This window comes from Arachis ipaensis, chromosome B10, assembly GCF_059453495.1.
Source record: "Arachis ipaensis isolate K30076 ecotype BB chromosome B10, ASM5945349v1, whole genome shotgun sequence".
NCBI classification, from domain to species: Eukaryota; Viridiplantae; Streptophyta; class Magnoliopsida; order Fabales; family Fabaceae; genus Arachis; species Arachis ipaensis.
In genome coordinates, this window is record NC_142435.1 from 123,314,521 (window position 1) to 123,342,161 (window position 27,641).

At 36.1% G+C, this 27,641-nt stretch overlaps 1 protein-coding gene across 1 annotated transcript; it reads right to left on the minus strand.

The window, feature by feature from the left end:
* Positions 1 to 8,069: 8,069 nt before the first annotated feature.
* LOC148581570 (uncharacterized) lies at positions 8,070 to 9,177 on the minus strand. Its single transcript, XM_088500995.1, has 3 exons — positions 8,890 to 9,177; positions 8,690 to 8,791; positions 8,070 to 8,573 (listed from the first exon to the last, which is right to left on the minus strand). Exons 1-3 carry the CDS (start codon positions 9,175 to 9,177, stop codon positions 8,070 to 8,072), a joined length of 894 nt encoding a protein of 297 aa, XP_088357121.1.
* Positions 9,178 to 27,641: the final 18,464 nt, after the last annotated feature.

Sequence of the window (27,641 nt, forward strand, 5' to 3'; positions counted from 1 at the left end):
TCATCTCTCGGGAAAATGATCCAATGCCCTGTCATGGCACGGCTAATCGTCTGGAGGCATCACCCTTGTCAATGGCTTCATCTTATCCTCTCAGTGAAAATGCTCAACGCACCCTGTCACGGCACGGCTATTCATCTGTCGGTTCTCGATCATGCTGGAATAGGATTTACTATCCCTTTGCGTCTGTCACTAATGCCCCGCAATCGCGAGTTTGGAGCTCGTCACAGTCATTCATTCATTGAATCCTACTCGGAATACCACAGACAAGGTTTAGACCTTCCGGATTCTCTTGAATACTGCCATCATTCTAGCTTACACCACGAAGATTCCGATTAAGAGATCTAAGATATACTCATTCAGTTCTAATGTAGAACGGAAGTGGTTGTCAGGCACGCATTCATAGGGAATGATGATGATTGTCACGTTCATCACATTTAGATTGAAGTACGAATGAATATCTTAGAAGTGAAATAAGATGAATTGAATAGAAAACAGTAGTACTTTGCATTAATCTTTGAGGAACAGCAGAGCTCCACACCTTAATCTATGGAGTGTAGAAACTCTACCGTGAAAATACATAAGTGAAAGGTCTAGGCATGGCCGAGATGGCCAGCCCCTCTGATCTAAGAACCAGGCATCCAAAGATGTCTAATACAATAGTAAAGGGTCCTATTTATAATAAAATAGTCACTAGGGTTTACATGAGTAAGTAATTGATGCATAAATTCACTTCCGGGGCCCACTTGGTGTGTGCTTGGGCTGAGCTTTAACTTTCCACGTGCAGAGGCCATTTGTGGAGTTGAACGCCAGGTTTTGATCCATTTCTGGCGTTCAACTCTGGTTTTGGATCCTTTTCTGGCGCTGGACGCCAGAATTGGGCAGAGAGCTGGTGTTGAACGCCAGTTTGCGTCATCTATTCTTGACCAAAGTATGGACTATTATATATTGCTGGAAAGCTCTGGATGTCTACTTTCCAATGCAATTGGAAGCGCTCCATTTCGAGTTCTATAGCTCCAGAAAATTCACTTTGAGTGTAGGGAGGTCAGAATCCAACAACATCAGCAGTCCTTCTTCAACCTCTGAATCTGATTTCTGCTCAAGTCCCTCAATTTCAACCAGAAAATACCTGAAATCACAGAAAAACACACAAACTCATAGTAAAGTCCAGAAATGTGAATTTAACATAAAAACTAATGAAAACATCCCTAAAAGTAACTAGATCCTACTAAAAATATACTAAAAACAATGCCAAAAAGCGTATAAATTATCCGCTCATCATATCACAATTCTACAATGATGATGGCACTCTGCGAGCTCCTAACCCTAATGTCAAGACCATCAAGCTCTAGAGGAGCCAGATATTGCTTCCATTCAAGGTCACAAACGTCTTATATTCATATTTGGGGCCACTTTCGACTCAAGGACAAGTCGAATCTATTTCTTCTTTCTTTCATCTCCCCCTGATCACCTTCTTTTAATTTTTTTCAAGAATGTTAAGACTACTTATTTTGCTGGTCGAGTCTTTAAAACTGCACCCCTAAAGAGTCTAGCTCTTTGTTCTCGACTTGGATGTCGAGACTATCTTCAACCTACAAACCTGTATGGAAGTCATTAGAAAAAGTTTCTGCTATTAAACTAGCCACTTTCGACTTATCTTATACTGCATCTCTTTTAGGGGCTAGTTTATATTTTTGTTGCCCAGCCACTAATAACTTCCATTTTTCTTATGGGATAATGGGCCCAACCCTGATGGAGGTTTCTACCTTGACTAGCATTGCTCCTGATGGGGAGGATGCGTATTAGGCTACTGAATACCCTGATGATGTTCTTGACATCAACTTTGACTTGACATCTATGTCAGATTTTATTCAAAACAACATGGGGTCTGAGGGTGACCCTGTCACTGATAGTGAACACGTAGCTTTCCTTTTTTGTGGTGGAATGCCTTCATTTTTTGTCCCAAACCAATTCAAATCCAAAAAAGTAATTATTTGCCATTAGCTATTATGCTCCACTGTAAAAAATATGTTAACCTTCCTTCTTTGATTTTGGGTCAACTGTATGAAACATTTTCCTTAGTGGTTAGCAAGATTCGACGGGGTGAATCCTCGATTAATTTCTTTGGTCCCTTTTGGGTTGTAAATCTATGGTTGAAGGCTGTACTTGAGCCTCAATTCACAATCTCTTCTTCCGAAGTAGTAAAAGCTCAGCATGATGGTATTCGATGCTCTCTTCTTTCCTTGATCAAAACCAAAAAATATGTCATCTATTGATGCTTTTTGCTATTCCATCAATCTTCTTCTTAATATCAAGACTGATGATAACTCTTCTTATTGCCCAAATCCATTCACTTGTCGAAAAAGCGTTGTTGGATATATCCATTCCTTGACCAGTCTTAAGCTTAAAAACTAACATATTGTCGATGAACTAGTCAAAGACATTAACCCCTCAAATCCTACTTGTGGGTCTTCCAGATGGGTCGACAATGGCTCTGAAAAAGAAATTAGTCACTTATTCTCCTTAATATGTGCCGAGGAAATTTGGCCTAGAACAAGCATTGCCTTCTCCCTTTTTTCAAGATCCTGAAGCATAAATGATTCATTATTAGGTGTTGAGTCTAGAAGAATTCGATCAAATTTTGGATCTTAATCACCAAAGGGTGACTTCTTAATGCCAAAGATGTGACCTCAAGTTTTGTTTTCTCTCGACACTTGCCTTCCACAAATGGTGGTCGACTTATTATAATTCTCATTGCACATCATCTAAGCAAGCACTCTCTAACTTGGTTCTCCCTTCTGCACAAACTGCCCCAGCATCAAAGAAAACTAAAGGTGACTCTGTTGAAGAAATTCTTAAGTTTGAAAAATATTATAAAGTAAGATGCATTTCAGGAAGGTAAAGTATGTTTTCAATGAGGCCTTAGGGGTATGGGAAAAGACGAAGGAAATACATTTTCCTAAATGTCTCGACTGTTATTTCAAGACTTTGGCTTGAGATCCTTATGTTCAAAAAAGACACTTTATGCAAAAATTTAAGTTTTATCTTTTTCCCAATGCCCCCTTTGGTCTTGCTGATCGAATACCTGACCCTCCTAAAGGAGGCTTGGGAGTGAACTACCAACTCCAAAAGAAATATCCTCAAACCCTAGGGATAAACACAATTGGCGTCGTCTATTATCGGGCCTTCAGGGATAAAATTCATGGTCAAACGAGGATTGCTGGATATCCTTTAGGTACTATATTTTCTTAAGACTTTGGTAATTGAACTTCTTACTCATCTTATACTTTCTATGTATTTTCAGCTGCTTGACGTACAAAAATTTTGGTGTTGCTTCTGACCCCAAGCCAATCGAAGAGAATCAGGAGTCAGATGAAGATGCTGCTTCGAAGAAAACTAAATCCAAGAGAGGTTGAGGCCGAGGGAAGTCGAGTAAAGCCACTTTTTCCTCAAAGAAACGTGGGACTGTTAACATTCTTCTTAGTGCAGACCCTAAGAAATTACAAAGAACACATCCTACCATTTCTTCTAATCTATTTCTGTAGTACCTTTAAGCTTATAGTCGACGTTTGATTTGAATAAATACTTAGTAGCTCTCTGGTTATCTTTTCTATTTTTAGTTTAAACAATCAAAGCAAAGTTCCTAGCCTCGGATCAAAGTAGAAAGTCATTTTGCACTAGAAGTCAACCAATCTGGTATCGATGTTGAAGTTATTCAACCTGTTCCTCTTGTAATTCCTCGACAAATGGCCAAACCTCCTCTTTCTATTCTAAGTCAAATTCAAACTGTTCCGTCGACTATTGTATCTCAAGCCTTGACTGACTCTCCCTTGGTAAAATTATTTAACTTTTCATGCTTTATTTTGCTTGTTCATATTCACATTTCTTATCTTTCTCTTGTAGGCGAGCTACATGCCTTTGCCCACTGATGCCGAAATGCATCAAGAGTTTGGTCTTGTTTCGACAACTGCTATAACTACTTCTATGATTATACCCAGCACCAATCATGCTGTTGTCGACCAGGATGAACCTCCCTTTAACGTCCTTGCTCCTGAAGTTGGGGACTTGAACTTTGAAGATTTAGATTTTGATCTCGACAACATCTTGTCAGAAGCTCAACAAGTGTATTTCTCAGGGGAAACAAGAGTTTTCTCTTCAGGTCCAGAGCCAGAGATTGCTCCTTCTATTCAAGAATCAAAATCAATTGTCTCAACGCGTGAAGAGGAGGTTACATCTCCTGAACTTCACATGCCGCCAGGTCCTGATCCTCTAGTTATCGAGAGAATTAACATAGTGTTAGATTGTCTCAATCAACCTCTAGAATAAATTAATAATGATGTTACTTTGAAAACTCGACTAATAGATGCACTTAGTTTCCTGGATCAAAAGATTCTGACTGAGGTGCATGCAGCCTTGAGTGCGTTCATTGAAAAGATATATAATTATATCTCAAAATCCCAAACTGCTGATGACAATCTGAACAATGTGATCGAAGCTTTGGCCAATCATGATATCTAATTAGGGAAATGTGGCATGGCCAAATCTCAAATTGAAGAAGTTCTGTCAGAAGATCAAGCTAAGTAGCGAGCTATAACATCGAGGATTGAGGTTCTTGAGAAAGAATTGGTCGAGCTAAAGTCTGTCAAGGAAAAAGTTGCGAAGGCAAGTCTCATACTTCAACTTCAGAAGGTGAACAAAATGCATGCTTTGAAGACGTCGAGTCGACCTTCCCTCGTTGAGGCAGTAGCTCAAGCCAACAGAATTCAAGATGAAATATCTTAAACCTCCACCGTCCTGTGTCAACAACAGGAGGATTTAAAACTTAAATTTAGGACTTTGTTTTAATTTGTCCTTTTGTAATTTGAATGATGTTTAAACCATATTTGTATGAACTTTTCATCTGTTGATTTTATCTTTTGATTTAATGACAATAGTATAACTTGAGATATTTGACATTTATATGCCCTACTTGTCGATCAGTTTCTATATCTCGTAGTTCCTATGCATTTCCATTGAATACTTTTTTGACCTGAAAAGGTCCTTCCCATAAAGGTGATCATTTTTCTTTAACTTGCTCAATAGAAGGATTAATTTTAAAACCAAGTCACGAACTGCAAATCGCTTATTCTTTACTTTCTTGTTGTATAACTTAGCTATAGATTTTTTTTGTCGAATTATTCTATCTAAAGCCATTAGTCGATTTTGATCTAATTCATTTAACACATCTATCATACTTTACCTATACTGTTCGACAGACAAATCATTTTACTTAACCACTCTGATGGTTTGAAAATTTACCTCAAGTAGCAAGACAGCCTTTTGGCCATATACCAGCTTATAAGGTGTCGATCTTATAGCCTCTTTAGGTTAGCATCTATATGCCCATAACACCTGGCTCAGGATATCATGCCAGTTTTGAGGCTGTCTCCTTATATGATTTTTAATTAACCTTATTAGAGTTTTATATTGACGGCATCGACTTGGACATTAGCTTGTGCATAGTGGGGAGTTGAGTGTATTATCTTAATACCTCATGATTCAACAAACTCCTTTATTGTCGACCTGTGAACATGGTCCCTTGATCTGTAGTCAAAGTCTGTGGAATGCCAAATCTATGAATGATCGACTCGTTAATAAAGTCGATTATCTTGGCTTGGGTAACTTCTTTCATGGGCACAACTTCCACCCACTTTATAAAGTAGTCAACTGCCACCAAGATAAATTTATGCCCCTTAGTCGAAGGAGAGTGAATCATTCCTATTAAGTTAAAAGCCCATCCTCTAAATGGCCAAGGCTTGATTATAGCTTGTAAATCAGAGACAGAAACTCTTTGAATAGGTGCATGCCTTTGGCGTTGATCACAATATCAGGTAAATTCAACACAATTCTTCATCATTGAAGGCCAATACAATTCTTGTCAATGTAAAATCCAATGCATCTTTCTATTGGACTAGTGAGCTCCACAAATCCCTTCATGTACCTCAACCATAGCCAGGTGAGCTTCTTGAATACCAATGCGTTGGAGTAAAAAATCATCGATACTTTTCTTAAACAAATCCTCTCCCATTAATACAAGGCTCAATACTAGGTATTTAACCTTTTGATATGCTTTTTATTGGAATTTTTGAGATAGTCGATGATCTTGAACTTCCAATCACTTGGATCTTGCATTTGCACAACATGCTCCTCTTAATCCCGAATTTTACACCCCTCGTTCTCTCTTACCTTGTTCCCCAAATCCTATGTTCTGTATAGCACTTCTGGATAAAGTCACGTGCAATTAATATATTTCAACTTTAGAGACTTCCGACTTAACTCATCTTTATAATTGACATTCCACTTCCTTATTGTCGAGTTTTCATGGTAAGTTGAAACTTTCAATCTAGATTAACCTTTGTGCTATATCATTTTAACCTACATAATACTTCGACTTTTCATGGGTCTGTTGATTTACTTCACTCTAGTCGAATTGCTTATCCTGTCATCTTTTGTTCCAACAAATTGTCCCTTAAAATTTGTCTTTTTAAAAAGTAAAATAATAAGTTTTACTCGATCACGTGCCTTACACATGATGACTTTTGAATTTTAAAATTTTTAAAAAGACAGTATGCAGAATTAAAATAGTTTGTGCATTTCTTGGGATACGTAACGTTCCCTATGGACTTTAATGGACCTTCCAATTTTAAACCCTTCATATTTCTTTAGGGATTAGACTTACATAAGTAAACTACAGGGGCAAAGAGTGTTTACATGTGTTTGAAATTAAATATTTTTTAAATTGTTTTAATTTAATTTAAATTAAAAATTAATTATTTTATTTGAAATGAATAATATAAAATAGTAATTAAATTAATATTACAAAATTAATTTTTATATTTGAATTATAATTTAATAAAAATTAATTTAATTTGAATTGATAATTTTATCTTTTTATCTTTTATTTGTAAGCCAAAGAGTGTTTACATGTGTTTGAAATTAAATATTTTTTAAATTGTTTTAATTTAATTTAAATTAAAAATTAATTATTTTATTTGAAATGAATAATATAAAATAGTAATTAAATTAATATTACAAAATTAATTTTTATATTTGAATTATAATTTAATAAAAATTAATTTAATTTGAATTGATAATTTTATCTTTTTATCTTTTATTTGTAACACAATGCTTCATTCCACTACTAGAAATAGGGCTTTTTCAAACGAATTTTGAGACGAAATTGAAATAAATTTCGAACAAATTACAGATAAATTTTTTTTTCAAACAAAATTGGGACGAATTTTTTTTGTCCCAAAAAGCCTTGTTGCAAATTTAAATTTTGTCTGAAATTTCGTCCGAAATTTTTTTCAGACGATTTTGTGACAGATTTCGAATAGGCATTTATCTGCTAGATTTCTAACTATTATGATGTATTTTAGACGAATTTCAGACAGATTAGCCAACATAAAAATAACGTATTTCAGACAAATTTCAAACATAAAAATATTAATTTTTAGACAAATTTCAAACAAAAAATATACTTTATTTCAGACAAATTTCTAACGAATTTAGTCAAATATAACAAATTTTGTTCGAACAAATTTTAGACAAATCAAATATTTCTTTTCAATTAAATTTCAGACAAATTTAATTTAAAAGAATTTACGTATTTGAAACAAATTTCATACAAAACAAAAAAATATTTTCGCACAAATTTTCTACAAATTTAATATAATATTTCAAATAATTTTCATACAAAATAATTTGCTATTTAATAGATAAATATTTTAGAAAATAAATTGTATTCGATCTGCTTTCTATATTAAGACCATCATAATTATTTTTTTCATATTACATCATCCAAATTCTAAACACATAATAAAATCATGAAAAAGTTAATTACCATAAAAGAGTTAAAAAAATATTTATTATTAAAATATTTTTGTCCATAAATGTAATCAAACTAAAATAAAAAAAAAATACTTAAACTAAATCAAAGAAAGCCTTTAAAAAGGTCAAATATCATGAATAAAATAAAATGTACTAACTAAAAATTCCTTAATCTAAATCAGAAAAAACATCTACTCCAAATATCAATCATTCATGTTATCATCACTAGAGCCTGTCCCAAGCTCATCTTCCGTAGGATCAGACAAGGTTGAAGGAAGTGGCAAATTCAACTTTTTATACAAAGCATGAATTGTCTTTTCAGTAGAACCAATTCTTTTCTGTTGAACTTTTAGTTGACGTCCTTGATCTTTTAACTTGTGCTCAGCATCTTTCAACTTAACCTTTTGCTCTTCATTGATCATTTCTTGCTCCTTTGCCTTTTCTTTCCACATGTGAAGTTCTTGCTCAATATTTAGATTGTCTTTGGATGTCTCTGAACAATTTCTGGAATCCAACTTTGAAGAGAGATCTATACCAAAAGAACCTAAACCAAAATCAGCTTTCTTTTTTTCCTTTGTCACAACTTCGTTCCAAACAGTATAATCATCTGGTATATCTAGGCCTTCCTTAGATGCCTCAACATCTCCCTCATTATCCAAGGATAAAGCTACTTGAGAAAGTTCTGTTTTTTGCTTTTTGAATTCACCCTACAAAATCAATTCATGTTAATCGCAACTAAATATACCATGAACAAATACTAACATATAGTGAAAATTAGCAATTGAAAAAAAAACAAAAAGAAGAACAAACTAGCATCACATACAATGACTTTCTCAGATCTTTCATCAATCCAACTTTTATCTTTTTTGGTGTGGCATTTAGTATAAACTTCTTCTAGAGAAGGTTTTACTCCCGTAGCTTTCTCCTATAATATAATAGTTTTAATCGATAGAAAATAAAAAAGAATAAGAAAACGTTGCACATAATAAGAACAAGACTAAAAATAAACTATTTTTATCTTACCATTCTGCGTGTATGTTCACCCATAGATATGGAACCACCAGTATGCATGGAACTTCCAGCATTTGATGCTCGATTCACAGTATTTGCTGCTGACCAGTTCTTAAATTTCGAATCTGTAGCAAAATAATGTAATAGTTGACGCCAAACGGGTTCAGGAATATATTTTGGTACATGGTTAGGGTCTTTTGAATAATTGAGTCTCTCCTGATTCATCAACCCTCTTAATCGAGCACTCCCTTTAATCTCAAAAATTTGACGAATTCTTGCATTGTGTTGAGGTTCCCACATACAATTTTTCTATAAAAGAAAACAAACATATACATTGAATTACCCACTATGTATAATATCAAAATAACAAAAAAAAAGTTAATAAATACTTACCTTAAATTCAGTAAACCACAAATCTCGCATTTGCTCACTCGCATGTCCCCAGGAAGGGCAGAATTCTGAAAATTTGCTTTTAATGGCATTTGTTACATGACGAACGGCAGTACATGGATTAAACCTATAAGAAGTTTAAATAATGAGTAATTACACATGTATTCATAATAAAAACAACACAGAGAGAATGTTAAAACACAAACTTGGTTGTTGTACTTACTCATTGCCAAAAGGCTCTATTTTCAAGAGCCCTTCTTAAGTGACAGGTTCACCTTTTGTTAGACCTATGTTATAGTGTCACTTCTTTTTTCGGTCAAAATCATTTTCTCTTATATTAATATCTAAAGTATACAAATATCTTTTTACATTTGTAACAGACCATTCAATTCTAAGCAAATGATCTAAAATATAAAGGCATATTATTTTTAAAATAATACTTTACATCTAAGTCTTTTTTTTAACTAAATCCAATTAAATTAGTCTAACATCAAGAACAATTATTCTCATTAAACACATTCTCTCTCATCAATTTAATGGCTATATTAAATACATTGCTTGCATATCATTTATTAGGCACATTTAATCTACACTATTTAAATCAATTCAATGGCTCTAAATGTATTCTCACATTCTCATATAAAAATCTCACTCTCATAAGATATTCTCATATAAAAATCTCATTCTCATAAGATATATCCCCCATATATATATATATATATATATATATATATATATGAAATAGTTTTGAACTGTTTTCTCTGTGATTACCTATGATGGTATCTATAAATGTTTCTACTTATCAAACTGAATGCATTTAAATAAAAAAAAATAAGATACCCCGCAAAAACAACTGTGCTTTAACAACAAGTCAGCCTCATATAATAAAGGAAAAGTCTAGGGGGCCAGCAATTTTATTACATTTTGGCCAGCATGTAACCAGCAGAGAAATGTGAGTCATTGGATGATATCTCACACCAATCTCACACCATCAAATCATCATTGATGGCTAGTTGATGGCTACCAATCACAAATGTTGCTGGCCCCCTAGCATTGCTCTATAATAAATATAATTAATAAATAGAAAAACAAGTTAGTAATGCCTAGTTTCTAGTGTGATAATCACATGCTAGAAATTGGGTCGTTACATCAACTCCTACGCCATTTCCGACGCCATCAACGAATATCAAATTGACATAATTTTACTCTTTGTAATTTTTAATCAATGTGCCAATAACTTGCACAACACCTAATGCTCAACTTTGAAAGAATTTTTTTATTTTTTTTAACCAAATACTCCAAATTACAGAGAAAAAGCCATCAACTACTTCTTACGGTCCTCCTTCCTCATTCACACAGATGTCCGACATTCAAAATATTCCTTTAGGTAGCGTTTGGTGAAGAGACAGAGACTGAAAGACTGAGACTGAGAGACAAAGACTAAGAGATAGAGATTGAAATAAATTTCAGTATTATGTTTGGTGCAAAGTGGGAGACAGAAATTGAAACAAGAATGAAATTCTAATTTAATTTGTACAAAGGGTAAAATTGGAATTAATTAATTGAAATGAAGGTATTTTAAGTATAAAATATTATTAAAATTTCAGTCTCCATCTTTAAAAATTTTAATTCCCTATATCCCTACTTTTTGGAGGTACAGAAATACTGAAATTTTGGGGACAGAGACAGAAATTTTAATATCAGTCTCTGAACCAACAAGCATGATACTCAGTCTTAGTCTCCGAGTCTCTGTCTCAGTACCTCAAAACAAACGCTACCTTAAAGTGCCTAGAACGGTCCAAAGGTAACTTGCTTCATGAATCCAAACACATCACGCCTGCCAAGTAAACTTGAAAACAACAAATAGGTGATATACACTTTTAACATTCTTCCAACACAATGTAGACATTTTGATGAGCGGATATTTTATACGCTTTTTGGCATCATTTTCATATAGTTTTTAGTATGTTTTATTTAGTTTTTATTAAGTTTTTATAGGTTTTAGTGTTAAATTCACATTTTTGGATTCTACTATGAATTTTTGTATTTTTGTACAATTTCAGGTATTTTCTAGCTAAAATTGAGGAGCTGGAGCAGAAGTCTGATTCAGAGACAGAGAAAGCACTGCAGATGTTGTCTGGATCTGACCTCCTTGCATTCAGAAGAGTTTTTCTGGAGCTATAGAAGTCCAAATGGAGCGTTCATAATAGCTATGGAAAGCTAACTTCCAGAGCTTTCTAGAAATATATAATAGTTCATACTTTGCCTTAGATTAGAAGGCCCAAAACTGGCGTCCAACACCAGCTACTTGCCCCCTTCCAGCGTCCAGCACCCACAGAGCAGAGACCAGTATCCAAATGCCCAAAGAGGACCCCCTATCTGGCGTTCCATGCCCAGAGACCTCATAGTACGTGGATCTCATCAAAGATCTGGACCCCAGAAGTGAATTTTAGCACTAGATAGACTGTTTTACCCTTACTAGTCATCTGTTTAGTATTTAAAGTGTATTATACATAATCATAAAGACAACATACTAGAGAGCAGCCATTATTTTCAAGTTTTACTTTGTATTTTACATCAGTATGAGTTTCTAAACCTCCTAGGTTGAAGGGAGGAGCCCTGCCGAGTCCTATGAATTAATAAAAGTATTACTGTTTCTTCTTTGATCCATGTTTGATTTATTTCTAAGATGTATATTCAATCTTCAACGTGGTGAACAGGATGATCAGACAATCTGCTCTGTTCGTCACATTAAAATGAACGTGCCTGACAAACACCCGCGTCTACTTGAGTTCGTGTGAATACATGACTGGAAAGCACGAGCCAACAACTATGTTTATACATCGCTCAGACGGTTAATCCACGACTTCATTGGGGACTTCTCGAGACACCAATTCAGCCAATTTCTGGGGAGATTAGGGTCTTCGAGTTATAGGCTAAAATCCAAAGAAGCAGCATCCTCTGATCCGGAAGATTTGACCTTGTCTGTGGCGTTTTGAGTAGGATCGCCAGGAGAATGAACCGCTAGAGCTTCACCCTTCGTCAAATTGGATGACCACGGCCAATGGCGTTCAATCTGTAGTAGAGGAGATCAATGACCATGGCCCATGGCGTTGATCACATATAGTCTGCCATTGAAGAGATCACTCACAAGCAGAGAAGACAGTGATACCAGAGTTAATTCAGAAAGATAAAGCAACTCCAATCCTTTACCTTATTCGTATTACAGATTTTAATCCTAATACAACTCCGTAACCCAACAACCTTCTGATTTCGCCTGACTGAGACCTGCAAGATAACCATAGCTTGCTTCAAGCCAACAATCCTCATGGGATCGACCCTGACTCGCTCAGGTATTACTTGGACGACCCAGTGCACTTGCTGGTACAGCTGTACGAAAGTGTGGGGATTCATGCACCAAGTTTTTGGCGCTGTTACCGGGGATTATTCGAGTTTGGACAAACTGACGGATTGTCTTGCTCCCTAGATCAGGTAATTTTATTTGTTGAGTTTTTTATTTTAATTTTCCTCTTCTTCAATTTTTGAAAAAAAAAATTAAAAACCTTTTCAAAAATATTTTTCTTTTCTTTGTTTGATCTTTGATTTTGTTTGAGTCTTTTATTTTTGTTTTCTTCTTCTTATTTTCAAAATTTTAAAACCTTTTTCAAGAAATATTTGTCTTTTCTCTTGTTCAATCTTTATTCTTGGTTTGAGTCTTTTTATTTTGTTCTTGGTCAAAATTTTTGTCCCCTATAAGTTCATCTTTCAAAATTTTTTCAAAAATAGTTTATTTGTTTGAGTCTTGTTTCAATTCTTTAAGTTTGGTGTCTTCTTATTTATTTTCTTTAATTTTTGAAAATTCATGTTTGGTTTTCTAAAAATTTTAAGTTTGGTTTTCTTCATATGTTCTTGTGTTCTTTGAGTCTTTTGAGTCTCGTTCATTGTGTTCTTGTTAGTCTTCAAAGTGTTCTTGAGTCTTTTTTTTGTGTTTCGATCTTAAAATTTTTAAGTTTGGTGTCCCTTTGTATTTCCCTCCAAAATATTCGAAAATTAGGGGTGCTAGCTAGATCTAAAAATTTTAAGTTTATTGTCTTTTGTGTGTTTTCTCTTTCATCATTAAATTCAAAAATAAAAAAATATCTTTTCTATCTTATCTTTTAAAGCAATTTTCGAAAATTTTTAAATAAAAATTCAGATTTTAATTCAAAATTTTTATCTTATCTTATCTTAGTTTTCAAAATTTCAAAAATCAAATCTTTTCAAAATTAAAAATCTTATCTTCTTCAAAAAATCTTATCTTATCTTTTAAAAATTTCAAAATTTAAAAACCCAAATTTCAAATTTCAAATTTCAAACTTTAAAATCATATCTTTTTGAAAATCAAATTTTGAAATCTTATCTTTTTCAAATCTTTTTCAAATCTTTTTTTTGTTTCTTATCTTATCTTTTATAACTTCAAATTTTAAAATCAAATCTTTTCAAAACATTTTAATTTCTTATCTTATCTTTTTTTAATTTCAGATTTCAATTTCAAATCTTTTCTTATCTTATCTCTTATCTCATTTTAATTTAAAATCTTTTCTTAATTAAAATCTTTTCCAATCTTATCTTTTATCTCATTTTATTTTAAAATTTTTTCTTAATTAATATATTATCTTCTCTCTCTTCTTTTTCAAAACCTCCCAACTAACTCTCTTCTCTCTTAATTTTCGAAAACTTCTTCTCCTTCTCTCTCCTCTATTTTCGAAAATTTAACATTCAAATTTTAAATCATTTTAAATTAATTAACTTAATTCTCGAATTTAATTATTAAATAAAATAAAAACAAAAAATATTTTAATTCTTATTTATCTTATTTATTTATACTTCTTCTCTTCTGACTTCTAATTATTCGAATTCCTCCTCCTCTCTATTCTTCCTTCTCATCTTCCCTTTTCACTTTTATTTCTCTCTTCTTTCTTCACATCTCACTGGAAGCTCTTTGGTCCAAGTGGCACAAAAATCTTTCTTCTTTTCTCTCTTTTCCTTTCTTGTTTATGACCAGGAATAGGGATAAAGAACCCCTCTTGACTCCTGATCCTGAACCTGAAAAGACTCTAAGGAGGCGTTTACAACAAGCTAAAGCACAACACTCCGGAAGAGATCTTTCAGAAAGTTTTGATCAAGAAAGGGAAGACATGGCCGAACCTCAAGAGGAAACCAGAAAGGTTCTTGGTGACTTCACCATGCCTACCTCTGACTTTTATGGATGAAGTATCTATGTACCTGCCATTGGAGCTAACAATTTTGAGCTTAAGCCTCAGTTAGTCTCTCTTTTGCAGCAGAACTGCAAATTTCATGGACTTCCATTGGAAGATCCACATAAGTTCTTAGCTGAATTCTTACAGATCTGTGATACTGTAAAGACTAATGGAGTAGATCCTGAAATCTACAATCTTATGATTTTTTCCTTTGCTGTAAGAGACAGAGCTAAGATATGGTTGGATTTCCAAACTAGAGAAAGTCTTAACTCTTGGAAAAAGCTAGTTAATACTTTTCTAGCTGAATTCTTTCCCCCTCAAAGGATGAGTAAAATTAGAGTGGAAGTTCAAACCTTTAGACAAAGAGAATGTGAATCTCTCTATGAAGCTTGGGAAAGATACAAGCAATTGATCAGGAGATGTCCTCCTGACATGCTCTCAGAATGGTCTATCATAGGCGTGTTCTATGATGGTCTGTCTGAGATGTCCAAAATCTCATTGGACAGCTCTGTAGGTGGATCACTCCACTTGAAGAAAACACCTGCAGAAGCAATATAACTCATTGAAATGGTTGCAAATAACCAACTCATGTATACTTCTGAAAGGAATCCTATAAATCATGGGATCTTTCAGAAGAAAAGAGTTCATGAAGTTGATACTCTGAATGTTATATTGGCTTAGAACAGGATCTTGACCTAACAAGTCAACATGATCTCCCAGCATCTGACTAGAATGCCAACTGCAGCTGGCAGTACTCAGGAAGCTTCTTCTGAAATAGAAGTATATGATCCTGATCAACCTACCATGGAGGAGGTGAATTACATGGGAGAACCCTAAGGAAATACCTACAACCCTTCATGAAGGAACCATCCTAATCTTTCATGGAAAGATCAACAAAAACCTCAGCATGGTTTCAACAACACTCAAGGTGGAAGGAACCAGAATAGGTTCAATAACAGACCATCATTCTCATCTTCTCAAGGGAATATGAAAACCTCTAAGCAGAGCCTCTCTGACTTAGTTACTCTGGTTTTCAGCCTCTCTAAGACCACTCATAGTTTCATTAATGAAACAAGGTCCTCCATTAGAAACTTGGAGGTGCAAGTTGGTCAACTGAGCAAGAGGATCCCTGAGATTCCTCCTGAAACTCTTCCCAGTAATACTGAGGTAAATCCTAGAGAAGAGTGCAAGGCCATAACCATGGAGGTGAAGGCCGAATTAGAGGAGAATGGGGTAGCGTTGAATGCCAGTGAAGGACATATCACTGGACGTTCAATGCCTAATCTGGGCAAGAAGCCTGGCATTGAACGCTAGTGAGGAACCCCTCATTGGGTGTTCAACGCCCATCCTGGCAGCAGAGCTGGCATTAAACGCCAGCCAGGGAGCACTAGCTGGGCATTCAACGCCCAGCCATGCAACCATTCTGGCGCTGAACGCCAGTGAGAAACCCCTCACTGGGCGTTCAACGCCCACACACCCAGGGAAGCTGGCATTGAACGCCAGCAAGGATATCCCTACTAGGCGTTCAACGCCCAAAAGCATAGAGGGACTGGCGTTTTACTCCAGTAAGGGTGGACAGCAAGGGCGTTCAACGCCTAAAGAGCTCATTAACGCCAGCCAAAGCTCACCCTCTGAGTGCTTGAGTCCCACTCAAGAACCCTCTATCCCAGAACCAAAGGAAGCCATAAAGACTATAGAGGTTCATTTGCATGCACTTTTGCAGTGCATGAGTTCTGATGACTACTCATCCTCGGATGAGGATGAAGACACTAGGGAAGAGCAAGTTGCTCGGTACCTAGGAGCTCTTATGAAACTGAATGCCAAGTTATTTAGTACAAGGCCATTGGAGGAAGAACCTCCACTGCTTACCAAAGAACTCTATGCTTTGGTTATCATAGGCTACCTCAGAAATTTCTAGATCCTGGACGCTTTCTGATTCCTTGCACCATAGGTACTATGACCTTTGAAAAAGCTCTGTGTGACCTAGGGTCAAGCATAAACCTCATGCCACTCTCTGTAATGGAGAAGCTGGGCATCCTTGAGGTACAAGCTGCAAACATCTCACTAGAGATGGTAGACAAGACAATGAAGAAGCCATATGGCTTAGTAGAGGACTTGGTGAAAGTTGAAAACCACTACATCCCTGCAAACTTCATAGTCTTGGATATTGGAAAGGATGAGGATGACTCTGTCATCCTTGGAAGACCTTTCCTAGCCACTTTTAATGCTATAATTGATGTGGCTAAGGGAGAAATGGTTCTCCAACTAGGAGAGGACTATATCTTATTCAAGATGTCCAATCCCAATTCTCCCTCTAAAAGAGATATAACTGTACAACACCTAGTGTTCCAACCCTCTCTTTCTGTGCAGAGCTTTACAGAACCCCCAGACATCAATTCTAAGTTTGGTGTTAGGCAACCACCAACAAGCTCTAAGCACAAGGGTACTAAAAAAGAAAGTACCTAAAGGCTGGAGGGACAAGAAGCCAGCCTTACCACATACAGTGAGTCGTATCCTGTCTTTAGAGCATGTGGAGCTCATTCATGAGAAGACAGGAAGAAAGTTCACTGTAAGGGGCAAAAATCTAAGCTCATAGTCACCTTCTTAAGGAGCTAACCGTCAAACTAGTGACGTTAAAGGAGCGCTTGTTGGGAGGTAACCCAACCTTAATTAATTATTTATTTCCTTTTATTTTGTTTTGTTTTTCTTTTAGAGTCATGATCATATGCAGCAGTAAAAACAGAGACAGAATTTCACAGTAGTGAAAATAGAACACTCTGGATGGAGTGTTAAAGTTCAAACGCCAGTGCAGAGAAGCAAGGAATCTGGATTCGCTAGCTTCTCAAGACTTGTGGGTCCCACAGCATCTTTCACCTACCCCCACTTACTTTCACACTTTCCCATACACACTTCCCTATAAAACCCTAGCCCAATCACATCCATTTCACTTTCCCACACCATCATAACTCCACCTACCCCCACCCACTTCAAAAATCAAATTTGTCACCCAAACCCACCCTATGGCCGAACCATACCACTCCCCTTCCCTATAAAAACCCCTCTTCATAACCCTTCATACACTCACCTCTCATACACTCATAAACCCCACAAGGCCGATCCCTCACTCTTCCTCTTTCTTCCTCTATTTTCTTCTTCTTCTACTTCATTCTTCCCTTTCTTTATTTTTGCTCGAGGACGAGCAAAGTTTTAAGTTTGGTGTTGGAAAAGCATAGTTTTTTTCTTTCCATTACCATTCATGGCACCCAAGGTTGGAGACTCCTCTAGAAAGAGAAAAGGAAAGGCAGTATCCACTCCCTCTGAATCTTGGGAGATGGAGAGATTCATCACCAAAGCTCATCAAGACCACTTCTATAAAGTAGTGGCAGAGAAGAAAGTAATCCCAGAGGTCCCTTTCATGCTCAAGAAGAATGAGTATCTGGAAATCCGAAGAGAGATCCGGAGAAGAGGTTGGGAAGTCCTAACCAATCCCATTCAGTATGTTGGGATTCTCATGGTGCAAGAGTTCTATGCTAATGCATCGGTTACAAAAAATCATGACACTAGTGTGAATACAAATCCAAGGAATTGGATCACCATGGTCCGAGAAAGAATCTTAGATTTCAACCCGAAAAGTGTGAGGTTGGCGTTCAACTTGCTCCTAATGCAAGGAGAACCACATCCTTACACTAGGAGAGCCAATTTTGATCAGAGATTGGATCAAGTGCTCTCAGACATCTGTGTGGAAGGAGCACAGTGGAAAAGGGATTCCCAAGGTAAGCCCATTCAATTAAGAAGGGTTGACCTAAAGCCCATAGCTAGAGGATGGTTGGAATTCATCCAAAGATCCATCATCTCCACTAGCAACCGGTCAGAAGTGACTGTTGACAGAGTCATCATGATTCAGTGCATCATGATTGGAAGTGAGGTGGAAGTACATGAGGTGATTCCTCAAGAATTGTACAAGGTAGCTGAGAAGCCTCACACCAATGCAAGGTTAGCATTCCCACACCTCATATGTCATCTATGCAATTTAGCTGGACTTGTCATAAAAGGAGATATCTCCATTGGGGAGGATAAGCCCATCACTAAGAAAAGGATGGAGTAAACCAGAGAGCATGCACAAGAGCCTGTACAATAGCCTCAGTATGAGATCCTTGAGATGCCTCAAGGGATGTATTTTCCTCCCCAAAGCTATTGATATCAATGGCAAACTTCTCTTGGAGAACTGAGCACTAACATGGAGCAATTGAGGGTGGAGCATCAAGAGCACTCCATCACCCTCAATGAAATAAGAGAAGATTAAAGAGGCATAAGGGAAGACCAAAGGGCTATGAGGAAAGAACAACAAAGGCAAAGGAGTGATATAGAAGAGATCAAGCATCACATTGGATCCTCAAGGAGGAGCACTAGCCGCCACCATTAAAGGTGGACTCATTCTCTTTTACTTCTTTTCCCTTTCTGTTTTCTGTTATCTTTTGTTTGTTTTCCTGTTTTAGTTGCATGATCATTTGAATTTATGCCTTAGAGTTGTAAAATATTCTATATATCTCTCACCTCGCTTAAAAGAAAAAAAATTTGAAAAGAATTGAGAGATGCATGAATTTCAAGTTTAAAATAAGAATAGTTTAATTATGTTGATGTGGTGGCATTGCTTTTATTTTCTAAATGTATGATTAAATAGTGCATATTTGAAGTTGAAATTTTAGAATGTTGGCTTTTGAAAAAATAAGGAAAAAGGAAAAGTATTATTGGTGATCTGAAAAATCAATAAAAATGATTCTTGAAGCAAGAAAAAGTAGCAAAAAGAAAAAGCTTGCATGCGAAAAAAAATGGCAAAAAAAATTAATAATAAAAAGCAGAAAAATCTATTACTGCCCAAAAATGCAAGAAAATGAGGACAGATTGAAAAAGCCAATAACCCTTTAAACCAAAAGACAAGGGTAAAAGGATCCAAGGCTTTGAGTATCAGTGGATAGGAAGGCCTAAAGAAATAAAATCCTGGCCTAAGTGGCTCAACCAAGCTGTCCCTAACCATGTGCTTGTGGCGTGAAGGTGTCAAGTGAAAAGTTTGAGACTGAGCGGTTAAAGTCGAGGTCCAAAGCAAAAAGAGTGTGCTTAAGAACTCTGGACACCTCTATCTGGGGACTCTAGCAAAGCTAAGTCACAATCTGAAAAGGTTCACCCAGTTAAAGTGTCTGTGGCACTATTGTATCCGGTGGTAATACTGGAAAACAAGGTGCTTAGGGTCATGGCAAGACTCTAAAAGTTATGTTCAAGAATCAAAATGAACTGAACTGGGAGAGTCAATAATATCATCTGGATTCTAAGTTCCTAAACATGCCAACCATTCATAATTTTAATGGATAGTGAGATGCCAAAACTATTCAGAAGCAAAAAGCTACTAAGTCCTGCTCATCTAATTGTAACTAAGCTTCATTGGAAACTTAGAAATTTATTGTGTCTTAATTTTCTTTTCTATCCTACTGTGTTTTTAGTTGCTTGGGGACAAGCAACAGTTTAAGTTTGGTGTTGTGATGAGCGAATATTTTATACGCTTTTTGGCATCATTTTCATATAGTTTTTAGTATGTTTTATTTAGTTTTTATTAAGTTTTTATAGGTTTTAGTGTTAAATTCACATTTTTGGATTCTACTATGAGTTTAAATATATTTTTTACAATTTCAGGTATTTTCTGGCTAATATTGAGGAGCTGGAGCAGAAGTCTGATTCAGAGACAGAGAAAGCACTACAGATGTTGTCCGGATCTGACCTCTTTGCATTCGGAAGAGCTTTTTTGGAGCTACAGAAATCCAAATGGAGCGTTCTCAATGTCTATCGAAAGCTGACTTCTAGAGCTTTCCAGCAATATATAATAGTCTATACTTTGCTTTGGATTAGAAGGCCCAAATCTGGCGTTCAACGCCAGCTACCTGCCCCCTTCCAGGCGTCCAGCGCCCACAGAGCAGAGACCAGCGTCCAAACGCTCAAAGAGGACCTCCTAGGTGGCGTTCCATGCCCAGAGACCTCATAGTACGTGGATCTCATCAAAGCTCAGCCCAAACACTCACCAAGTGGGTCCCATAAGTGAATTTTAGCACTAGATAGACTGTTTTACCCTTATTACTAGTTATCTATTTAGTATTTAAAGTGTATTTTACATAATCATAAAGACAACATACTAGAGAGCATACATTATTTTCGAGTTTTACTTTGTATTTTACATCAGTATGAGTTTCTAAACCTCCTAGGTTGAGGGGAGGAACCCTGCTGACTCCTATGAATTAATAAAAGTATTACTGTTTCTTCTTTGATTCGTGTTTGATTTATTTCTAAGATGTATATTCGATCTTCATCGTGGTGAATAGGATGATCAGACAATTAGCTCTATTCATCACATTAAGACGAACGTGCTTGACAAACACTCGCGTCTACTTGGGTTCGTGTGAATACATGACTGGAAAGCACGAGCCAATAGCTATATTTATACATCTCTCAGACGGTTAATCCACGACTTCGTTGGGGACTTCTCGAGACACTAGTTCAACCAATTTTTGGGGAGATTAGGGTCTCTGTGGTATAGGCTAGAATCCAAAAAAGCAGCTGATGGGTGGAAAAATGCCGGTTAAGAATTTTTTAATAAAAACAGCGTTGTCAGTACAGTCTTAACCGACGAAATTCCCACTATCAATTTAATTTGTGTCACAATTAAAATTAAATAACTGGGAGTAGAGTTCCCAGGTCGTTTTCCCAAAGAGTTGACACAAGGTGTAATTTATTGGTTAGAAATTTTCTGAGTAATTTTTGAGGTGGAGAACGGAAAAATAAATAGCAAGAAATTAAAGCAGCGAACAATAGCAAGAGATGTTATGTATTTGAAATAAGAGATCTTGGTTAGGAGAGATAATTGGAATTTCTATCCTTGTTGTCTTTCCCCAAGTGCAATAGTAAAAGTTTATTGCTTCCACTCAGTTATCCTCTTGCAATTACAAAGGAAGGTTAAGTGGGTAGCACTAACTCTGATTCACAAGTCCTAGTCACTTCCTAGGGAAGGACTAGAGTTAGTGAAAATTGAGTTAACCAGCAATTCTCAATTACATATTATACTTGAGTATTACAACTCAAGGGTTTCCAATTAATCAAGTTCTAAGCCAAGTTGGGAGCTCTACTCCATTAACATGAATGCCATTTTCACAGACATGTAAAAAGAGTAGATAGGAGACATGGTAATTAAAATAAATTAATAAAATCAAATTTGGTACTGATAATTAATTAAAAGAAATTAAACAAGTAATAGAATTAAATATAAAAAGAATTCATTGCATTAATAGAGTTCAAGAATAACAATATCCAAATATGAACACAGGGCAACTAAATAGAGAAGAGTAAATGAGTTATTAGGAAAACAAACTATAGAGATGACGACTTCAATCGAAGGTAGTAGCAACTCTCTCAATATCAAAACTGAAGATGAACTAAGAATCATAAGAACCCTAGGAGAAGTAGTGTTTTTCTCTCTAAAATTTAAAACTAAAACTAAAACTAAATTAAAAATGGAAGTGTGTTTAGTCTCGGCTTGCCCCCTGCCTCTAGTCTGTGTTTTTGGGCTGAAAACTGGGTCCAAATCAGCCCAGAAATTGCCCCCAGCAAGTTCTGATAAGTGCAGCACATGACGCTCTGTCACACGTACGCATAGGCCATGCGTACGCATCGCTGGACTTCTGCGCTTGTCACACGTATGCGTCGCTGTTAAATGCACCAATTCACACACACGCGTCAGCCATGCCTGCGCGTCGATCCTCGCTGTTCAGCTCCTTAGTTTCTTGTGTTCCTTCCATTTTGACATGCATCCTCTTCATCCTTTAAGCCATTCATGCCTTGTAAACTTGAAAACACCTCACAAACACATCACGGCATTGAATGGTAATAAACGAGAATTAAAAATTGACAATTTAAAGGCCTAGGAAGCAAGTTTTCAATTATAACACAAAATTAGGAAGGAAATGAAAAACATGCAATTTACATGAATAAGTGTGAGATTAGTTGGCACAAACCCACTCAATTTAGTCCAAAATATATCATAAAATAGTTGTACATCAGCAACATCCTCTGATTTGGAAGATTCGACCTTGTCTGTGGCGTTTTGAGTTGGATCGCCAGGAGAATGAACTGCTAGAGCTTCACCCTTCGTCAGATTGGATGACCACGACCAATGGCGTTCAATCTATAGCAGAGAAGATCAATGACCACGGCCCATGGCGTTGATCACATACAGCTTGCCATTGAAGAGATCACTCACAAGCAGAGAAGACAGTGATACCAGAGTTAATTCAGAAAGACAAAGCAACTCCAATCCTTTACCTTATTCCTATTACTGATTTTAATCCTAATACAACTCTGTAATCCAACAACCTTCTGATTTCGCCTGACTAAGACTTGAAAGATAACCATAGCTTGCTTCAAGCCAACAATCCTCGTGGGATCGACCCTGACTCGCTCAGGTATTACTTGGACGACCCCGTGCACTTGCTGGTACAGCTGTACGAAAGTGTGGGGATTCGTTCACCACATTTTCATTTTGATCAATAATACCTAATTTACATAATCTATCACTCGTATTAACTTTACCCACTAATACAAACTAAACAGATAGTTCATGGTGGAACCAATCTCCATAAAGCTTTGGTGAAGCTACTTGTTCCGAGGGTTACCTGAAACTGTAGGTCGATCTCGGTCGAGATCTGCGGTGGTGGCCGGAGTTGACGTGTCCGACTTGTTGGACTTGGCGGTGCTGCTGATCCTTCATCACCGGAGGGTGGTGGTACCTGCAAGAGACTCTAATGCTTAAGTTAGCATGGGCTTTTAGCAGGTATTTTCTGTAGAATCAGAGTATGAATTATACCTGGGTGCTCCAGTATATTTATAGTGGTGTGGGCTGACCTTTCTAGATAAGATAAGTTAGTTATCTTATCTTATCTTTAAGTGAAGTCATCTTATCTCTAAAGGGAACCGCCATTATCTTTCTAGGCTTTAGCTGCCTTTAGATTGGGCTATGTCCCTTTGTTTGGGCCTGCTTGGGCTTCTTGTGGTGATTTGGCCGAACTCTTTAAAGAAGAGGTCGGGGGACCTGACCTGAAGAGGTCGGTCGCTTTGTCTTCAATCAGCCCGGGTTAGATAGCTTGACCTAGGGTATGAACAGTGCCCCTACTTGAGCTCGACTTTTCCCTTAAGGTCATGTCCTTTAGACTTCGATCTTTTTGAGGAAGTCGAGCTCGAGCATTTCGCTTTGGGTCGATCTCCAGTTATGACTCCTGCTGGAACTTGGATGCGGAGCGTTTTCTTTCTCTCTTTAGTTGTGGCGCGCTGATGAGCGGATAATTTATACGCTTTTTGACATTGTTTTTAGTATGTTTTTAGTAGGATCTAGTTACTTTTAGGGATGTTTTTAATAGATTTTGTGTTAAATTCACATTTCTGGACTTTACTATGAGTTTGTGTGTTTTTCTGTGATTTCAGGTATTTTCTGGCTGAAATTGAGGGACTTGAGCAGAAATCAGATTCAGAGGTTGAAAAAAGGACTGCTGATGCTGTTGGATTCTGACCTCCCTTCACTCAAAGTGGATTTTTTGGAGCTACAGAACTCGAAATGGCGCGCTTCCAATTGCTTTGGAAAGTAGACATCCAGGGCTTTCCAGCAATATATAATAGTCCATACTTTGGCCAAGAATTGACGACGTAAACTGGCGTTCAACGCCAGCCTTCTGCCCAAATCTGGCGTCCAGCGCCAGAAAAGGATCCAAAACCAGAGTTGAACGCCCAAACTGGCACAGAAACTGGCGTTCAACTCCACAAATGGCCTCTGCACGTGCAACACTTAAGCTCAGCCCAAACACACACCAAGTGGGCCCCGGAAGTGGATTTATGCATCAATTACTTACTCATGTAAACCCTAGTGACTAGTTTATTATAAATAGGACCTCTTACTATTGTATTAGGCATCTTTGACCAGTGTAAACAATCTTTGGACGCCTAGTTCTTAGATCAGAGGGGCTGGCCATCTCGGCCATGCCTGGACCTTCACTTATGTATTTTCATACGGTAGAGTTTCTACACTCCATAGATTAAGGTGTGGAGCTCTGCTGTTCCTCAAAGATTAATGCAAAGTACTACTGTTTTCTATTCAATTCTTCTTATTTTGCTTCTAAGATATCCATTCGCACCCAAGAACATGATGAAGGTGATGATTATGTGTGACGCTCATCATCCTTCTCCTTTAGGAACGCGTGCCTGACAAACACTTCCGTTCTACATGAAATAAAGCTAGAATGAGTATCTCTTAGATCTCCTAACCAGAATCTTCGTGGCGAAAGCTAGAATGATGGCGGCATTCAAGAGAATCCGGAAGGTCTAAACCTTGTCTGTGGTATTCCGAGTAGGATTCAATGATTGAATGACTGTGACGAGCTCCTAACTCGCGATTGCAGGGCGTTAGTGACAGACGCAAAAGGATAGTAAATCCTATTCCAGCATGATCGAGAACCGACAGATGAATAGCCGTGCCGTGACAGGGTGCGTGAGCATATTATTCACTAAGAGGATAAGATGAAGCCATTGACAAGGGTGATGCCTCCAGACGATTAGCCGTGCCGTGACAGGGCATTGGATCATTTTCCCGAGAGATGACCGAAAGTAGCCATTGACAGTGGTGATGTATCACATAAAGCCAGCCATGGAAAGGAGTGAGACTGATTGGATGAAGATGGCAGGAAAGCAGAGGTTCAGAGGAACGAAAAGCATCTCCATTCGCTTATCTGAAATTCCTATCAATGAATTACATAAGTATTTCTATCCCTTCTTTTATTTATTATTCGAAAACACCCTTATCACTTTATATCTGCCTGACTGAGATTTACAAGGTGACCATAGCTTGCTTCATACCAACAATCTCCGTGGGATTCGACCCTTACTCACGTAAGGTATTACTTGGACGATCCAGTGCACTTGCTGGTTAGTTGTACGGAGTTGTGTCCACACATAGAGCCATAATGAGGATTCAATACAATTATATATTGTTAATCTCACACAAGTACAAAGAACATGGAGATCACAATTTCGTGCACCAAATTTTTGGCGCCGTTGCCGGGGATTGTTCGAGTTTGGACAACTGACGGTTCATCTTGTTGCTCAGATTAGGTAATTTTCTTTTTGTTTTCTTTTCAAAATTTTCTTCTTTGTTTTCGAAAAAAAAAATTTGTTTTCAAAAATATATTTTTCTTCAAAATTTTTAAGAATGAATTCTAGTGTTTCAGATAACATGTTTTAGCTTGGCTGGCTATTAAGCCATGTCTAACTCCCAGGATTTTGATTGAGGACTATGAATTCATTGCTTTCTTTTTCCCAAATATTTTCGAAAAAAAAAAATTTTACTAAAAATAATGTTTTCAAAAATAAATTATTCTATGGCTTCAAAATTTTTAAGAATGAATTCTAGTGTTTCATGAAGCATGTTGAAGCCTATCTGGCTGTAAAGCCATACCCAAACTGCTTTGGGATTGGCTAATCACTTCAGTGGAGTCATGCCCAATCCTTCTGGATAGGGTATGTCAGACTTGTCATGTCTGAATTACACTCATATTTTTATTAAAGCTTGGCTGGCTATTAAGCCATGCCTGACCCTTTGATTGGAGCTTTAAGACTAACATGGCAAGATTCCTGGAATTCATATTAAAAATTTTGAAATCCTTATTTTTATTTTTCACAATAATTTTCGAAAAAAAAAATAATAAATAAAAATACAAAAAAATTAGAAAATCATAAAAATAAAAAATATTTTTGTGTTTCTTGTTTGAGTCTTGAGTCATGTTATAAGTTTGGTGTCAATTGCATATGCATCTTGCATTTTTTCGAAAATATCATGCATTCATAGTGTTCTTCATGATCTTCAAGTTGTTCTTGGTAAGTCTTCTTGTTTGATCTTGATGATTTTTTGTTTTGTGTCTTTTCATGTTTATCATATGCATTCTTGAATTCTTAGTGCGTAAGCATTAAAGAATTCTAAGTTTGGTGTCTTGCATGTTTTCTTTGCATTAAAAATTTTTTCAAAAATATGTTCTTGATGTTCATCATGACATTCAAAGTGTTCTTGGTGTTCATCTTGACATTCATAGCATTCTTGCATGCATTCATTGTTTTGATCTAAAAATTTCATGCATTGCATAATTTTCATGTTTTCATAAAAATTTCAAAAATCAAAAAAATATCTTCCCCTTTTTCTCTCATCAAATTCGAAAATTTGGATTGACTTTTTCAAAAAATTTTAAAAATCAAGTTGTTGCCAATGAGTCAAATCAAATTTTCAATTTGAAAATCTTATCTTTTTCAAAATCTTTTTCAAAAATCAAATCTTTTTCAAATTTCTTAGTTATTTTCGAAAATTCCAAAAATATTTTTCAAAAATCTTTTTCTTATTTTTCCATCAAATTTTCGAAAATAACATAGTCAATTAATGTTTTGATTCAAAAATTTAAAGTTTGTTACTTGCTTGTTAAGAAAGATTCAAACTTTAAGTTCTAGAATCATATCTTGTGATTTCTTATGAATCAAGTCATTAATTGTGATTTTAAAAATCAAATCTTTTTCAAAACTAATTTCAATCATATCTTTTCAAAAATATCTTCTTATCTTATCTTTTTCAAAAATATCTTTTCAAAATATCTTTTCTAACTTCCTAACTTCTTATCTTTTCAAAATTTGTTTCAACTAACTAACTAACTTTTTGTTTGTTTCTTAACTTTTTCAAAACCACCTAACTAACTCTCTCTCTCTAATTTTCGAAAATATCTTCCCCTTTTTCAAAAATTTCTTTTTAATTAACTAATTATTTTTATTTTTTATTTTTAATTTCAAAAATTTTGAAAAAAAAAAATACTAACAACTTTCAAAAACCAATTTTCAAAAATCACTAACTCCTTTTCAAAAATAATTTTCGAAAATTCCCCCCCCCCTCTCTCTCATCCTATTCTATTTATTCATTCATTAACTAACATTACTTCCTCACATCATCACCAAATTCGAACCCCCTACTCTATCTGTGTTCGAATTTCTTCTTCTTTTCTTCTACTAACAATAAGGATCCTC

Bases quoted from the DNA above. Each gene is read 5' to 3' on its own strand.
- LOC148581570 (XM_088500995.1), bottom strand. From the start codon at position 9,177: ATGTGGGAACCTCAACACAATGCAAGAATTCGTCAAATTTTTGAGATT. The intron at 8,792-8,889 runs GTAAGATAAAAA...ATTATATTATAG, and splicing joins GTGAACATACACGCAGAATG to GAGAAAGCTACGGGAGTAAA. The intron at 8,574-8,689 runs GTATGTGATGCT...TTGATTTTGTAG, and splicing joins AAAGATCTGAGAAAGTCATT to GGTGAATTCAAAAAGCAAAA.